General features: G+C 36.6%; 1 protein-coding gene across 1 annotated transcript in view; it reads left to right on the top strand.

The window, feature by feature from the left end:
• Positions 1-18,468, top strand: part of PDHX (pyruvate dehydrogenase complex component X) — a 72,844-nt gene extending 54,376 nt beyond the window's left edge. Inside the window, exons 6-11 of the mRNA XM_052652506.1 lie at positions 1,287-1,461; positions 3,000-3,147; positions 7,323-7,381; positions 9,005-9,163; positions 14,894-14,958; positions 17,403-18,468. Of these exons, the coding sequence (XP_052508466.1) occupies positions 1,287-1,461; positions 3,000-3,147; positions 7,323-7,381; positions 9,005-9,163; positions 14,894-14,958; positions 17,403-17,661 (865 nt within the window). The 3' untranslated portion in view covers positions 17,662-18,468. The remainder of the gene's footprint in view (positions 1-1,286; positions 1,462-2,999; positions 3,148-7,322; positions 7,382-9,004; positions 9,164-14,893; positions 14,959-17,402) is intronic.
• The last annotated feature ends 360 nt before the right edge of the window (positions 18,469-18,828 follow it).

Genomic DNA, 18,828 nt, shown 5'->3' on the forward strand with positions numbered 1-18,828 from the left:
CCTGGCCCAGCATGGCTGGGGTTCTGACCCATGGTCTCACAAGACTGAAATCAAGGTGTCAGCCAGGAGTAGGGTCTCATCTGCAGGTTGGAGCCCTCTTCCAAGCTCACATGGTTGTTAGTAGGATTCAGGTCCTTGGGTAGTAGAACTGTTACCCTTGTTTATTTGCTAGCTCTCATCCAGAGATTGCTCTCACCTCCTGGAGGCCTCCTTCAGATCTTTTCCATGTGGTCATCTCCATAGACAGTTCCTAAATGCCTGCTTGTTTCTCCAAGGCAAGTAAAAGAATTTTTCTCCATTCAGATTTCTTCTTTTAGGAATTTTCTCTTCCTTTTAAAGACTGAACCGTGGATAGGTTGCCTTTTGATTAACTCAATGTCACTGATTTAGGGCCTTAATGGATATGTCTACAAAATCCATCACTTTGTCCTCAAAGGCAGCCTAATCATGGGAGTGACATCCATCATGTTCACAGGCCCAGCTACACTCAGGAGAGATGATGTGGGGGGTATACACCAGGAACAGCAATATTGGGCAGTCTCAGAGTTAACATTCTTCCTACCATGTGATAATACCAGATCACTAACTGCATTTAAGACATTTCAGAAATATAAATTGCCTTTGGATTTGTGTCACCCTGAAGCCATTTTTAGATTATGTAAAATCTTCTTTGTTTAAAAAAATTAAGTTTAAAACATTTTTAATGTAGGACATTTTTAAGTACTATTGAATTGTCAGATTAAAATTTTCAAAAAAGCTGTTTTGTGTAAGGAAATACATGACTTTATGCCACTATAATTTAGAATGCATTGAGAGCTTGACATGGTAGTCTAACTATATATCCTTTTAATAAACAAAGACACCTTTGTTTCGCAGAATAATACAAAAGCAAGTCTGTTACTTGTTTAGTTATTTTTCATTCTAAATGCTTTTATGGGTTAGGTTTATTACATTAGATTGTGCTGATAACATTTGGGCATAATTTTAAGTCGTATGATTTCCTGGCCATAAACAGTCAAATTTGCTCCAGTGCTTTAGTAAATATCCTAATGAAAGTCATATGTACAGTAAGCTTAACACTCTGTGAATGCTATGTGAAAATTATTTCACAAGTACTAAGAATGAGGGTATGGCTTACTTTATGAATTGCTTATCTGCCAAAAGACACCTCCCTCCCGAAAAAAATACTCATTTCCTTTATCTTCCCTTCACATGTAGCCTCCATTTTCTGAACTTTCTTGGATTCCTGGTTGCTAATCATGGTTATCTAACTCCCTTATCTCCAGGGATGCTCTCAGACTGGTCCAGTTGAAACAGACGGGCAAGATCACTGAACCCAAACCCACCCCAGCCCTGCCAGCCGCTCCCACAGCGCCTTTGCCCCCACAGGCTGCAGCCACACCATCTTATCCCCGGCCAATGATCCCTCCTGTATCCACTCCCGGACAACCTAATGTAGAGGTAATGTCATCTGAACAGATTTTTATTTTTCAGATTTAACTGAGAGAAAAAATAAGAACCATTACTCTTATGGGTTCTTTTACCAGTGCATTATGAGCTACTGGTAGCAGCTCAAAGTGATAAAGACACAAATACTCTGTTTCGCACATTTCAGTAAACAAAATTTGTTTATACAGTGCTCACTTCCAAAGAGAATTATGCTTCAATTTAAATTTGCCACAAGTTCCACAGTGTGCGTGCCATGTATCTGCCCTATAATAATGATACTTTCTGTGTCTTTTTTCCTTGGGTGTGCTACTAGTTATTAATAGCTGACATCAGCTCCCTTTTGTGGATATGTTTTATTTTTGACTAACAGTGTTAAAAAAACCTTGTTTTAGTGAAAAACCTGTAGAGATTGTATAGTTCATCATTCTCTCCCTCTTGGATACATGCCCTTTTTTGTTTTCGAATTACTCCGTTTTACCTCTCTGTCTCCCTTTCTTAGTACTTTTTATGTCATTTGCTTGCCATCAGAAGAAATGCAGGATAATCATGCTTGTTTAACATTGAATGGGCACTGAAAAAAATAAAGCTACAGTGCCTTTTCTGATGGAGAAATATATTCAAATGTACTATTGGGAAAGAATTAAAAACAGTACAAGTTTCATGAGAAACAGATTTTTGAAATGTATGTTAATGATTCATGTCTACATACACAACAGTTTATGAGGAATCAGATCTTATTTCTTTAAAAAATAAGTTAGTCAAATTTGGCAGATAAACTTTAAAATTCTTTTAGTATATAAACATTATTTATTTGATCAAATGTTTTGCTAGCCTAAAATGTTTGATTCTCTTAGCATTTGTAAAAAAAAGTCAGCTGTACTTTTGACTTTTTATTATCCTAAGTGATTGTAATCCTGCCCCAGAATGAAGAACAAAAAAGGAATTATCCGTAATTTAAGGTCCATCATGTTTTTGTTAGAGGTTCAAGAAACGGAATTGAAAAGCAACGGTAAAGTTATAAGAAGACCTTCTTATCTCATTCGTACTTTATGAGTTTATTGAAAATAAGATATCATGTGATTTGTTTTATTCTTAACTACAAACCAAAATAGAAATAATTTGGGAGATTAGTATTTTGGATTATCTTTTTCTCATGTATGCCATTTTAATAAGTAAGAATTCCCTGTAGTTGTGTTGTTGATACGTTGATTGCTTTGAGTTTTAAGAAGGGACGTTTGTAACAAAAGCTACTTAACAGGCTTACAGGTAATATCTCAGTAAGCACACCCATTAGGGGATTATTTATGATTTGGTATGTTTCCTTTTCTTTTTTTAAAGAAAATGTGGTCTTTACTCCTGACAGCCACTTTTGGCTGTGTTATGTCTTTATTGCAGCTCAAGGGCTCTCTGTTGTGGCGCACAGGCTTTCCAGTTTTAAACTTTATTTTCTTAAGTTAGGTCATTGAGACCGGATTTCAGTTATACAGTTTATTTGCTTGTTTTTTTCAGTTCTGTTTATGATTTAATGGACACGTTATCATTCTTTGCAGGGCACATTCACTGAAATCCCAGCTAGCAATATTAGAAGGGTTATTGCCAAGAGATTAACTGAATCTAAAAGTACTATACCTCATGCATATGCTACTACTGATTGTGACCTTGGAGCTGTCCTAAAAGCTAGACAAAATCTGGTCAGAGGTTAGTAAAACTGAGTTTATTTAATGTCATACACATGCGAAACTGTTATGATATCCTTTGTTTATAAAATGTACATTGTGTATCTTCTTAGTTCAGTTTCATCATCTGGGCATATTTTAGTATTAGAAAAGAATTCTCTTTTCCTATAAGAAATAAATGGATTCCATAGTATTGAATACATCATACTTTTTGGAACGATATCTGAAGAAGCAATTCTTAACATTTTAGAACATAAAAATATCCAAAACTGATTTAAGAATATTTTAAAGATATCTTAAGATATCACTCTTCTTTATACATTTTAATTTTTAGTTCATATTTAAAATGTACTTTCATGATATTAAATTTGTATTGTTCCTCTCCCCAGTCAACTAAAACTAAAGTTGCTGAGAGACATAAACTTTTTAGTATAAACTGATGTTATTTTCTGTGTTTTTGATAGCAGTCATTCTCATGGGTGTATCTCCTTCATTTTTGAAAGATATTTTTGCTGGGTGTAGAATTTTAAGTAAACAGGTATGGTTTTTTTTTAATTTTGTTTTTTCAGTAATTTTAAAGGTATCATCCCATTATCTTCTGACCTACAGAATATTGGCTGCCATTCTTTTTCTTTGTTCTCCTATGATGTTTTAGCAGCATGACTGTTTCGTGCTTAAAGCTTTTTATTTCCCTTTTTGTTTTCTGACCTATTGCATTTATCCTGTCTGGGTTTCTCTTAGCTTATTTGTTTTGTGATTTGTGTATTTAATTAATTTGAAAACTTCTAGATACAGTTATTTGTAACTATATCTTCTGCTTCATATTTTTTTCTTCTGTGAGCTCTAATTATAAATATTAGACATAATTCTAAAGCTTAGATATAACCTCCGTTCCTTAATGGGCTCAAGAAAGTTACGATTTTGTAGTTGATCTTGCCTTTCCTCTCACCCTATTCAGATGGGCACAGCTTTCTCTTATGGCTGTCTACATCCTAAATGAAAGCAGGCCTGGTAAATCAGTTTAGCTATAGGCTTTCAAACCTGACAGATTCTAACAGTCCACGGAACCAAATGGAAAGCTATTTTAGACAGCGTGATCAATAGTCAGAAAGTTAAGCCTGGACGCTCCCCTTGGTCTCAAATTAAACTTGCTTAGTTTTGTATGACGTAGAGGTTATTGTGGCAATAATTTTCCTAGTTCCTTCCTCTCATGAGACAGGAAGCAGTACTATTTCAGTGAAGGTATGGATTCATAGAGCATCTGCATTGCCCAGATTTGGTTTATCCTTTCAATTAGGGATTTTCTGTTGAGTCTTCAAAGAGCCCACATGATCCATGCATCTCCACTCCTCTTTCTTATATGAGGTTATAATCTATAACATTCTGTAAGCATGTTTCACACTGTTTTGTAACAATATGCAAATGAGAGTCTTTGATATTCCCTCACAGTGTATGTCCTACTCAGTTCAGTTCAGTGGCTCAGTAGGATCTGACTCTTTGAGACCCTGTGGACTGTAGCACGTCAGGTCTCCCTGTCCATCACCAGCTCCTGGAGTTTACTCAAACTCATGTTCATTGAGTCGGTGATGCCATCCAACCATCTTATCCTTTGTCTTCCTCTTCTCCTGCCTTCAGTCTTTCCCAGCATCAGGGTCTTTTCGAATGCGTCAGTTCTTCACATCAGGTGGCCAAAGTATTGGAATTTCAGCATCAGTCCTTCCAGTGAATATTCAGGACTGATTTCCTTTAGGATGGACCGGTTCGATCTCCTTGCAGTCCAAGGGACTCTCAAGAGTCTTTTCCAACACCACAGTTCAAAAGCATCAATTCTTTGGCACTCAGCTTTCTTTATAGTCCAACTCTCACATCCATACATGATTACTGGAAAAACCATAGCTTTGACTAGACGGACGTTTATTGGCAAAGTAATGTCTCTGCTTTTTAATATGCTGTTTAGGTTGGTCATAGCTTTTCTTCCAAGAAGCAAATGTCTTAATTTCATAGCTACAGTCACCATCTGCAGTGATTTTGAAGCCCCCAAAAATGAAGTCTCTCACTGTTTCCATTTTTTCCCCATCTATTTGCCATGAAGTGATGGGACCAGATGCCATGATCTTAGTTTTCTGAATGTTGAATTTTAAGCCAACTTTTTCACTCTCCTCTTTCACTTTCATCAAGAGGCTCTTTAGTTCTTCACTTTCTCCCCTAAGGGTGGTATCATCTGCATATCTGAGGTTATTGATGTTTCTCCCAGCAATCTTGATTCCACTTTGTGTCAAACGTCCGGATTTTCACTTGATGTACTCTGCAAACAAGTTAAATAAGCAGGGTGACAGTATACAGCCTTGATATACTCCTTTCCCAATTTGTAACCCGTCTGTTCCATGTCCAGTTCTAACTGTTGTTTCTTGACCTGCATACAGATTTCTCAAGAGGCAGATCAGGTGGTGTGGTATTCCCATCTCTTCAAGAATTTTCCACAGTTATGTCCTACTCTGTTCTTAATAAAATGTTAGCAATGGTATCCTTTCTATATGTTTGAAAGGAATTTGGGGAAAACATCTTCTTTCCACATACTAGATTAGGTATGCCTATCAGAAATATAAGTGAAAATGTCATGTGAGAAAATGTGTGTTTGAGATGAAACTCGAGATACAGAAGGATTTAAGATAAAATTTGAAGGAATCATTGTCATATAAATGGTATCTGACTGAAAGAGAGTGAGCAGATTGTGGAATAAAACCAGGAGAGTCTAACACAAATAGCAGAAAGAGAATGTGTTTCAAGATGAAGAAAGTGGTCAAATATAGGAGTATGATGAGGGTGGGAAATCAGGTAAGGACTGCCCACTAGGGCCCTAGATTTGGAAATCATCAGCTGGTAGGTGATTTGGGAGGTCTTCACTGGGGACGCCTATGGATAGTAGGTAAAGTGAGAAGGATGCTGAGATACTTGAGCGATAAGCACAGTGAATTGGTAAAAGTCTCTCAGCACTTTTATGTCTTTTACATCCATTTATTTTTCTGCTCCTAAAGGAGTTTTAAACAAAGATGTCTGTAGTTCTGGAAATCTGAACTGTAAGAGCTGTGTATTAGAAAAGCAGCTGACAGTTACTATGACAGTTTGGCAGTACTTCGGTTTATGGTAATACATTTAATCCCTTTCTGAAATCTTAGCATGCCTTTGGAATGAACTGTTGTTCGTGGAAAATTCCATGATACTGTAGTAACTGGATTTGTGTATCCTCCACATACCATGACTAGATATTGATCTTAAAGTCTTTTTTCTAGAAGCCCATGCAATAAAGAATCAAATATAGTTTCCATTTTCCAACACTTTCATACGCACTGGTAAAGCAGAGGTATAAACCCAGTGCCTTTGTTATGATCAGCCCTTTGGAAAGGGAGGGGACCCCAGCTTTATCTTAAAATCATTATGTATACTGGAAGAACATTGATTTAATTGAATTCACCATAAAACTAGTGAGAGACTTCATATCATTCATTACATTAGGATCCATGCCAACATTGCTTCATCTTTGGCATTTACTATATCCTGTTTGGCTGAGTTAAAAACCAGCTCTTATTTAATGTAGTAATTTTAAATGTTTTTCATTGCATGCCTTGTCAGTAAAAAGAAATTTCTGAAAATCCCCCCCCCCGCCCCGCCCCTGTGTGTGTGTATATATGTATACATATATATATATATATATGTGCTTATTTTTTTAAGGTGTTTGTTCTAATATAATCAGTGTATTATAAAGAGTACACAGGATACGGACTTGAAAAGGATTTAGAAGAAAATGAATCGTCTTGTAAACTTCCTGACTGGGCATGCTGTGGACGGACAGACCATTTGTTATTTTAGAGACACAGGACTTGATTCTTTTTTTTTCTGATTATGGTTGTCATGTATCTTTCAAGTACTTGTGTATGATATCTGAGCAATTTAAAAGAATTGTAGTCAGGACTGGGAGTAAACATTTACATTCGTGATTAATATTATTTGTCCAAGACCTCATATAATGCAAATTTTTCTACTCAAGGAAATCTTATGACTAAGCAGACGAAGACCTGTAATATATATTTTTTTACCATTGTTTGTCAGTACAGTTCATAGTTTAAGTTTGAAATCATAATTGTTCATTTTAAAGTTTTATTTTGAATATTAACCATCACATGCTTATTTTTCTTTCAGATGACATTAAAGTATCAGTAAACGATTTTATCATCAAGGCAGCAGCTGTTACACTTAAAGTAAGTAGTAAAGCCCAGATAATTTGGGCTTCTAAAGTAGTCTCTAATTTTTTGGGCCAGACATTCTTCATTCGTGAGGATTTGTTTTGATTTATTTTCTTCTTTCATTTTGTTATTATCTATGAAGAATTTAAAATCCTCTGGAGGTTGGGGCTTTGTTATTTGGACATAGTGGCTTCGTTGCATAAAAGAGTTGAGCCTTGAAAGATGAAGAAGTGAAATGAGTAGTTGAACAGTGATGAAATGGAAATCAGTGTAGCAGAACTATGAGAAACCTAAGTGGAAATTCATCTTAAGAGAGTGGTCAGGAGTAAAATTAGAGAGATGGGGTGGAAGCAGATTGTGGATTGCTGTGCTTATATGACATGCTGGGAAGCTTGGATGTAACTTGGCAGAAAGTGATGAATTTTTTGCAAAGAAATTAGCTGTTGCTTTCCATTTCTCAGCATCATTTTCTCTTGTGATAGTTCACAGCATTATCAACACACACTGTTTGCAGGCATTTGGTAATTTCTTCCATTTTTTCATCCTCAGTGTAGTTGTATGTATATTAAATATGTACATGCTCATATGTAGTATATGTTGCTGTTTTGGTTGCTAAGTCATGTCTGGCTCTTTGTGACCCAATGGATTGTAGCCTGCCAGACTCCTCTGTCCATGGGATTTCCCAGGCAAGAGTACTGGAGTGGGTTGCCACATTACCATTTCCTTCTCCAGGGGATCTTCCCGACCCAGGGATCAAACCCATGTCTCCTGCATGAGCAAGCAGATTCCTTACCACTGAGCCACCAGCTAAGCCCCATATGTAGTATATAGCATATGTTAATGAAGCCTAGGAAATCTCTCTTAAATAAGGAAGTCATTTATTAAGGGTCTAATATCTCCCAGGGCTACTCTAAGAAGTCAGGTTCCCTTATACCGCGGGAATAATGTGGTTGAATGTCACTAACCCTCTACCCTCTTCTCTTCTTCTCAAAGTCATGTCAGTCATCATATGAGGCAGGAAGGCTCACAAACATTAAATACTCCCTAGCAGTTAGGTGTGGAGAAGGCAGTGGCACCACACTCCAGTACTCTTGCCTGGAAAATCCCATGGACAGAGGAGTCTGGTAGGCTGCAGTCCATGGGGTTGCGAAGAGTCGGACACGACTGAGCGACTTCACTTTGACTTTTCACTTTCATGCATTGGAGAAGGAAATGGCAACCCACTCCAGTATTCTTGCCTAGAGAATCCCAGGGATGGGGGAGCCTGGGGGGCTGCCATCTATGAGGTCGCACAGAGTCGCACACGACTGAAGCAACTTAGCAGCAGCAGCAGCAGCAATTAGGTTTAAGAAAAAAAGCCTTTTTCTTAACCATGATATAAAGAGATCAAAACATGTATGTATCATCAGAATTTCCTTAACCTTGCTTCAAAAAAGATAGTGTGTTTATTCTTCCCAAACATAAAAGTTATTTAATATAGGGGTACAACCCACTTTCTTCAAATCAAATTTGTATTTCTTTCCTTCAGTCTAGCTATATTCACTTTTAAAAATGCATGACATTAATTATTTTTCTCTAATAACCTTAGTCTAAAGCTCCTTCTTTAATAACATGTTTTTTTCTACTTATGCTTTCTAGCAAATGCCTAGTGTTAATGCAAGCTGGGATGGAGAGGGTGCAAAGCAACTGCCCTGTGTTGACATTTCAGTGGCTGTGGCGACAGATAGAGGTCTAATTACACCAGTCATAAAAGATGCTGCTGCTAAGGGTCTACAGGAGATTGCTGACTCTGTAAAGGTAGGTCTTAAGCAATACTATACTAGCGAAATGATCCAGTCACACTGTGAGATAGATGTGTGTGTGTGAGAAAGAGAGATTTTTGTTATTTTGAAATGATTATCGATGATGTTTACATGTTTTTAAGTTTTGATCCAAATACAGCCCTTTTTAAGATTATTTTGCATTCAGACATTCAGAAATAACATGCATATTTAGGGCCAGCTGCATTCAAGCTACAGATGACTGCTTTATTTCCCAAAGTCCATAATTTGACCCTAAATATAATATTTTAGATAGATTTTAAAGTTAAAGCTGAAACTATATTTTTATTAAAGTGCTCACTTTTCACAGGAGTTTATTCTTAAAAGTTTATTCATTTCCTCTCTAGGGTTGAGACCACTGAAAGTACTTAGTATTCCAGAAGCAAAATTTTTGTTTTTTCCCCTGGGCTCTAATATGGAAGAATCAGCTCTCACCAAAATTACTGCATTGAATAGGCAAGGAACATACACAGTAGGTCAGCTTTGACAGCCTTGATTAATTTCCAAGGGTAGTTTTTCGCAGAAGTATCCCAGGTCTTGAAGTGTTACCTTTGAAAATTTCAGATTCATTTAGATAAGTGATTCTTTTTCTGTTTAACAAGGACCTGAGATATATATGTGTGTGTGTGTGTGTGTGTGTGTGTGTGTGTGTTTATAACAAGTTATAAGGGGGATTAAAAAGTAGAATATAAGACTTCTTTATGGAGCTGTATAAATTTGTAGACCTACTTACCCAGATAAATAAATGAATGGAAAGTGTAAGTTGCTCAGTCATGTCCTACTCTTTGCAACGTCCATGGAATTCTCCAAGCCAGAATACTAGAGTGGGTAGCCTTTCCCTTATCCAGAGGATCTTCCCAACCTAAGGATGGAACCCAGGTCTCCTGCACTGCAGACAGGTTCTTTACCAGCTGAGCCACCAGAGAAGCCCAGCAATACTGGAGTGGGTAGCCTGTCCCATCTCTAGCAGATCTCCCCAACCCAGGACTTGAACGATGCTCTCCTGCATTGCAGGCAGATTCTTGACCAGCTGAGCTACCAGTGAAGCCCCAGTGAATGGAAGGTAATCTAATTTAAAATGCATAGTCTTGGATCTTAGAGTTAAATATAATTAAAGGTGACCTTAGTGGAATTTGTGTACTTAGATCTTTGTTCCCTCCTCTTTGGAAAGATTTGCAGAGTGTTTTTATATTTAAAAAAGGAACATTTTTAAAATTGAAGGGTGGTATTCAAAAGTTAAAGTAATAAAGGTTGGATTACTTAGATGCTGCACACCTTTTTTTCATGAACAGTTTTCAGCAGCAGTGAAATACATGTAATTTTAGTGTTTTTGTGACATTCCTATGAGATTGAACAGTAGAATTAGAATTTCCTTTAACTATAGAGTTAAAAATTAACTGTTATGGGCAGATTTCTTTGATTCTAACCAGTTTATCAATTTTAGTCCTATAATATGATTCTTAAAGCAGCTATGTTAGCATTCGCTATTCATTGCATACTGAAAGAAACTAGGTTGAGGTGGTTAGGAAGCAGTGTCACCTGCCTGCTAGCAGTGGGAAGGGTCCTCCCAGCCCTTGGGAATGTCCCAGGGCCTCTGTTGGTCCTTGAGCATTTCCTGTAACTCCTAGCAGCTCCTGGGTCTGTTTGCTCTGGCTATTTGTCTGAGCTTCCCATTCTGCCTGCCTCTCTCCCACTTCAAGGTCGGTGATTAACACTCCACTAGGGCTGCCGTCTATGGGGTCGCACAGAGTCGGACACGGCTGAAGCGACTTAGCAGCAGTAGCAGCAGGGCTTCCCTCATAGCTCAGTTGGTAAAGAATCCGCCTGCAGTGCAGGAGACCCCGGTTTGATTCCTGGGTCGGGAATATCCCCTGGAGAAGGGATAGGCTACCCACTCCAGTGTTCTGGCCTGGAGAATTCCATGGATTGTATAGTCCGTGTGGTCTCTAAGAGTTGGACACAACTGAGCGACTTTCACTTCCTTATCTTATCTTATAATGTACCAGACAGTAGGCTAAGCGCTTCACTCAATCTTAATAGCTTTATATCATAGTTGGAACCTTAACTTCAAATTGAAGAAACTGAGATTTAGCACTTTTAAGAAATTTGCCCACAGTGTTGCATCTAGAAAGCACTAGAAGTTTTTTGTTTAAACCCGGGCATTTCTCAGTTCAAATGCCACTTTTTTAGGCCTTCTGTGGCTTCCATAGCTAAAATAGGTTCCTGAATAAACAATTACCCTGTTTATTGTCTTCGTAGGGTTTATAAGTCTTTGAATTTACCTTGTTTATTTATTTGTCGACCCCTCTATGTTCCTGACACTCTGATGTTGACTGTCTTGTTCATTGCCATATATCTAATTCTGGATGGTACTTAGAAGATAATAGTTGCTCAGTTGAATAGTTGAATTTATATATTCAACTAGTTGAATTTATTTAAATTAAACTATATTCAAATAGTTGAATTTATTTAAAAGAAAGGTTTCAATAAAAACTATTCTGTTGGAAGTAGTTTTTCAAGGAATTTTGTTAGACTGTGAATATCTATCCATGGACTCCAAGTTAAGAACGCCTGCTCTGAGTACTTCTTGACGCTTAAGAATCACAAGGTTGTCAGTGTGTGGGACTAAAGGCATGCCTCAGCAAAGTTCAGGTTTATATTTCCTAAATAAAGTAATACAGTAACAAGCTTTAAACTCCATGCTATTCTTCATTAATTACAGTAGTTTTAAGAGACCAAAGCAAAGTTTACCTCATTCAGTTCAGTTCAGTCACTCAGTCGTGTCCGACTCTTTGCAACCCCATGAATCGCAGCATGCCAGGCCTCCCTGTCCATCACCAACTCCTGGATTTAACTCAGACTCACGTCCATCGAGTCAGTGATGCCATCCAGCCATCTAATCCTCTGTCATCCCCTTCTCCTCCTGCCCCCAATCCCTCCCAGCATCAAAGTCTTTTCCAATGAGTAAACTCTTTGCATGAGGTGGCCAAAGTACTGGAGTTTCAGCTTTACCATCATTCCTTGCAAAGAAATCTCAGGGTTGATCTCCTTTAGAATGGACTGGTTGGATCTCCTTGCAGTCCAAGGGACTCTCAAGAGTCTTCTCCAGCACCACGGTTCAAAAGCATCAATTCTTTGGCGCTCAGCCTTCTTCACAGTGCAACTCTCACATCCATACATGACTACTGGAAAAACCATAGCCTTGACTAGAGGGACCTTAGTCGGCAAAGTAATGTGTCTGCTTTTGAATATACTATCTAGTTTGGCCCTAACTTTTCTTCCAAGGAGTAAGTATCTTTTAATTTCATGGCTGCAGTCACCATCTGCAGTGATTTTGGAGCCCGAAAAAATAAAGTTTGACACTGTTTCCACTGTTTCCCATCTATTTTCCATGAAGTGATGGGACCAGATGCCATGATCTTCGTTTTCTGAATGTTGAGCTTTAAACCAACTTTTTCACTCTCCTCTTTCACTTTCATCAAGAGGCATTTTAGTTCCTCTTCACTTTCTGCCATAAGGGTGGTGTCATCTGCATATCTGACAGATGATATGATATTGATATTTCTCCCAGTTATTGATATTTCTCCCGGCAATCTTGATTCCAGCTTGTGTTTCTTCCAGTCCAGCATTTCTCATTAGTAGCCAATAAATTTTTTGAATGAATTAGTAAGGCATGTGTTGTATTTTGGGCTTCCCTGGTTGCTTAGCAGTAAAGAATCCGCCTGCAATGCAGGATACACGAGTTCGATCCCTGAGTTGGGAAGATTGCCTGAAGGAGGGCATGGCAACCCACTCCAGTATTCTTGCCAGGAGAATCCGCATGGACAGAGGAGCCTGGTGGGCTACGATCCATAGGGTCACAAAGAATCAGACATGACTGAAATGAATTAGCATGCACACACGAGGTAATTTTAGAAATAGTTGCTAGTTAGCTTGTATTATGTCCTGTCAACTGGATGGTTCGGGGAACACGTGCTTTGATTTTTAAGTTCACATTACCAGGAAATACCAATGAGGATTAGTTACTTTTAGAACCAGTGATACTCATCAGAATCTATCCTTATTCCATGCTCTCTTGAGTTCATTGACATGAATATCCTACTGATACGTTTTGGGTTTATAGAGATTTTTTAAAAGTACATTATGTATGCTTGCAGTCTGTTTTGGTTTTTTTTTAAATAATAAATGTTTTTTATTTCTTTTAGCCTGATAACTTATCAGGATGTGTTGTGATCATCTGCCTTTAGGGAAAAGCTTTTAAAGTTCATATGATATGTGCTTGTTGTTCAGATCATGTGAAGTTATATTGCTTAAGGCAGGAAAAAAATGCATTTGCCGATTGTTCTCTCTGTTTGTGATATTCCAAGTACAAGTCTAAATTCATCTCTTAATTTTCGTTCCGGATCTATATAGTTTTGTAAGTGACTGTGTACTAATAACATAAACCTGTAATTGATGCGTTTGGCAGTAAGTCACAATGATGTGTTGAGATCATTTTTAGGTTTTTACAGAATGTTTTATTTTTCAAAAATTGAATCATTATGATTTAAAATTAAATAGCGATCAGTGGTAATTGTAAGTGTATCTTTGTTATCTATATAATACATCATATTGAATAAGCCCTAGATTTGTATCATCTACCCAATGACAATAGCTTCATTTATCCCTGCTCTCTAAAATAATTCTTTATTATTCATATGTAATGATTCAGTCTCTGTCCCCTTGCTTTTGAAGCATTGAAAAATAAAAACTAAGAAAAGTATGGTTAATTGCAAGTGCAAGTAGAGAATAATTCAACTGCTTTTGACTTTCAGAGTATTATCTGTCTTTCCCTCTGTACATTTTTAGACCTCAGCTTTAGGGTGACATGAAATGGCTACATTTTTACATCCCTTGTAGCAGTGTAGACTAGGTCATTCAGGAAATGCTTTAGCTATAGGATCAAAAACAACAACAAAAAGCCCATTTTCTAGGGCTTTGTAATTCCACTTCTGAGAAATCATGTGAAATAATTCAAAAGAAACGAATTAACCAAATTACACCACTAGGAAAATGACTGAATTGTGGCAGATGCGATCTTTAGAATGTTAAACAGACATTTAAAAAATCAGTTATAAAGAATGACAACACTGAAGCTGCTTGTAATATTGTGAAGTAAATATAAAATTCTGGGTCTTTTTAAACAACTATTTGAAATTAGTTTGTTATGGGTAAAAGAGAAGCAAATGCCAAAAGATGAAAGTTGATGTGCTGGTTGTGAGACTGTTGCCACTGAATAATTTATTTAAAAGGTACTAAATTAACAGAAAGAGCTCTTCTCATACTTGTCTTGCAAGAAAAAAAGTCTATAGGCAAAGCAGAAAATTGCCTTGTATATATAAAGAATACTCAAACATTCTGCATAGTATACAAGATAATTCCAATATTTGAACAGTTTTTAAAGGGAAATGATTTTTCTAGAGTTTTGATTCACAGATTTATAGCTTCTTGGATTAACTGTGCTCTAACTTACTCATTTTTAAGTGTGTTAGAGAAAATTATATATATATAATTTTAAAATGTATATGTACATGCATATGTATGTATACTGTCTTATAAAGTCAAGGCCTATCAAAGATGAGAGTGTACCCTATAAAAATATTTAAAGTGACAAAATCAGCTATATAATGTAGTGTTGGTTATCATGCTCTGTTTATATTTTTCTCAGGCTCTATCAAAGAAAGCCAGAGATGGAAAATTGTTACCTGAAGAATACCAAGGAGGATCTTTTAGGTAAAATTTAAACTCTTAATTATTGGTAGCATGAAACAGACATAAGATTTATAAAGTACTTATCAACCTGTTTTATTTTCTGAAGCTTTTTTTAAAAATTTAAGCTAAATATACTTTAGACAAGAGAATATGTGAAAATGTTCTTCAGACTAGTTAGGCTTTCGTATTAGAGCTAGTAGAAAGCCATTAGGGTTAGCTGGTTAGCCCATTCAGATGTTCATAGAATGACATTCAGGTTCTGACATATAGTAAGTAGGTTTATAAACCTCAACTATTTTTTTTTTCTACTTGTGATTTATTTTAAGGTTCCTTGGGGTTAGGTCCCTTGGGGTAAAATATTAACACTCTGACTCTTGAGTTATCATCAGGTCTATTCTTGTTTAAGTGTAATAACTTACATACAGTAAAGTACACTGAATGTAGCTGGAATGTTTTACAAAGTGAAGAAATCTGTAACCGACCAAAGCAAGATTATGAACGTTACCTCCATGTCATAAGCTTCCCTTTATCTCTCCTAATTCTGACCCCCTAGAGGGTAACCGCAATTCTGAAAGTTATTACCAACGTTTTTGTTTTGCCAGTGTTGATCTTTATATAAATACATACTCTTCAGTGTCTGACTTCTTTCATTCAGCATTAATGTCTGTGAGATGAGCTATGTTGTGTGAAAGTCATTTACTCATTCTTGCACTGTAGCATTGTGTAGGATTCTGCATAAATATGCTAGTGTCCATTTCACTGTTGCTGGGCATTTGTGTTGTTCAGTTTCGTGCTCTTACAAATGCTAATGCCATGAACATTCTTGTCAGTGTCTTATGGTGACTATATGTATGTATTTTTTTTTTGTATAAACCTGAAAGTAGAATTGCTGGGTTTATGTCTTAAGTAGATTCTGCCAGATAGCTTTTCAAAATGGTTCTACCATTTTTTGCTTCCATCAACAGTGTATGAGAATTTCTGTTGCTTCATATTCTTGTTAACTCGGTATTGTTAGGTTTTAGTCAGTCTTGGGGTTGTAGCCCACCAGGCTCCTCTGTCCAAGGGATTCTCCAGGCAAGAATACTGGAGTGGGTTGCCATTCCCTCCTCCAGGGAATCTTCCCGACCCAGGGATCGAACCTGTGTCTCATACATCTCCTGCTTTACCACTGATACCACCTGGGAAGCCCAAGGGAAATGAAAATTAATGATGTTGAATACTGTCTTCATTTATCTGTCAGCCATTTGGGTATCTGGTTACTTATCAGATAAAACACCTGCTAAAGTTTGTGTCTGTTTTTTAAAATGTGTTATAGGAGTTTCTTTTTCCTGATACACAGACTTTTTAGGATACATATTATTTCAAATACCTTTCCCACTTTGTACCTTGCCTTTGAAACTTGCCTGATGGTGTTTTTTAATGAACAGAAGTTCTGAGTTAATAAAATCCTATTTACCAGTATTTTTCTTTGTTGTTAGTACTCTTTTTTTTTAAAGGTCAAAGTTCTCTTTTTTTTCCCCATGTGGATAATTAATTGACTAAATGTCAGTTATTGAAACCATTACTACTCTATAGCATTGAGAAGGTAACCATGTTTGGTTCTTTTCTGTATTCTCTCTCCTTTTCAGTTAGTCTGTTTGTCCTTTGCTTGCTTAATGCAAGCTAATTGTAATTTTTGATCTGTGACAGTGAAAGTCTTCCAGTTTTGTTCACCATCAAGATTGTCTTTCCTGGCTTTGTATTTCCAAATACAATTTTAAATCAGCTTGTCTTTTTTCATACACACATGCGGTGACCTTGCTAGGATTTTTGTTGGGATTGCATTGAATTGTTTGATCGATTTAAGTTTAAGGAGAATTGACATCCTTATAGCACTGAGTCTTCTAGTGAATGAACATGGTATATACCAGTGTTTACTTAGTTATTTGATTTCTTTCAGCTGTATTTTGTAATTTTTTGTTTACGGATCAGATATATGTTTATTAGATTTAGATTTTTCTATACTATTATAAATGGCATTGTATTAATTTTTTCTAATGAAAGCAACTTGTATATAGATACAGATTTTTACATTGATTTATCTAGTGGTTTAGCTAAATTCACTTACCTTACTCGTTTATCTGTAGATGCTTAGATTTTCTTTGTACACAGTCAGATCATCTTCAAACAAGGTTTTATTTCTTTGTTCTAACCCTTATACTCTTCTAGTTCTTTTTTTCTTTCTATTTCTTTTTCTTGCCATATTTCTCTGCCTGGGGCTTACAGTTCAGTGCTGAGTATCTGTTTATATTAGATACAGTATTTCTGTGTTGTTACTTGCTTTCTTTCTGATACTATAGTAAATGGTATTCTTTGGTCTTTGAGTAACTGGGCACAGTTTTTCAGTAAAGTAAAAATGTATGACTCAGGGAAAGGGTTCTTTGGTTAAAGACATACCACGTTCAGAGCTTTTTGTTTTCCCCTAGTATTTCCAACTTGGGGATGTTTGGCATCGATGAATTTACTGCCGTGATCAACCCTCCTCAGGCCTGCATTTTGGCGGTAGGGAGATTCCGACCTGTGCTGAAGCTCACTCAAGATGAAGAGGGGAATGCCCAGCTGCGGCAGCGTCAGCTCATAACGGTCACCATGTCCAGTGACAGCCGGGTGGTAGACGATGAACTGGCCACCAGGTTTCTGGAAAGTTTTAAAGCAAACCTGGAGAATCCTCTCCGACTTGCCTGATCCTCAAAGATAAGAAGTTGGTCTTTGGCTTAGTTAATTGTTTTGCTGTTACTGAGAAACATACACTATAGGAAAACAAGTAGGTATTTAAGTATGGAGTGGGTGAAATGTGTATTTATTTAAGGTGAAAGGGTTTGACCTGCGTTGCCTTCATTTTCATTTGGATTTGATGTTATGGAAGTAAATAATAAACTGTAACTAAAAGAAGAGTGAGAACATTTGGTTAGTCAGATGCATCGTTAGTTTAACCACTGGTGCTGTACTAAAGGGATGTTAAGCTAGATGTGAATTAAATTAGATGTTTGGCTCAGTGGAGCATTTTAGGATATTTGAGGATGTATGATAAACTGTAAAATCAAAAAATTTTAGAACTCTACTTGTGTTGGAATTAGAAGTGGTCTTCAAAGAGATACCCATTATTGTATCAGTGGGACCTCACTTTTACAAGCACTGCTCTAGATATACTTGAACAATTTAATATGTACAGATGTTTATTCTGGATACTAGTAAATAAATAAGAATCACACTGCATTAGGGGTTGTGGCAACATTATTGAATTTTTTATGTATATAAAGCCATATGTTTTAAAGTGGTTTTTATCAGTCTTATTTTACACTTCCATGACACTGTGAACTTAAAGAAGAAGAATTTTTTTTAAAATTAATGATGAAAAAAGAAACCAAAATATTTGTTTTGATAATGAATTATAGTTAAAATATCTAAAACTTTAGAAATAAACTGCTCGCTTACCTTCATACTGAGTTGGAATATATTAAATCATGTAATTTCCTGCCAAACATTTTAATTTAGTGTTATTTGAATACAATGTGTTGTTAATACATTTTAATCAAGTTTATATTGTGCAATAAACTATAAGAAAATATAAACATTTCTATTGTATTTTAAACATTAGGGCACAGAAGTTTAGTACCTTGAAATAGATTAGTAATTTCCCTGGAACAGCTTCAGTGAGATCCTACAGAAGGAGAGAAGAAATTTAAAATTACAGTTAACCCGTGAACAACTCAGGTAGGTAATGGTGGCCCGTGTAGTTGAAAATCTGTGTTTAAGTTTACAGTTGATCCTCATATCCCTGGTTCTGCATCCGGGAAGTCAACCAAATGGAGATTGGGTTATAGTAGGTACTTACTGAAAAAATTCCATGTG

The sequence above is a fragment of the Budorcas taxicolor genome, chromosome 15 (genome assembly GCF_023091745.1).
Source record: "Budorcas taxicolor isolate Tak-1 chromosome 15, Takin1.1, whole genome shotgun sequence".
Classification (NCBI taxonomy): Eukaryota; Metazoa; Chordata; class Mammalia; order Artiodactyla; family Bovidae; genus Budorcas; species Budorcas taxicolor.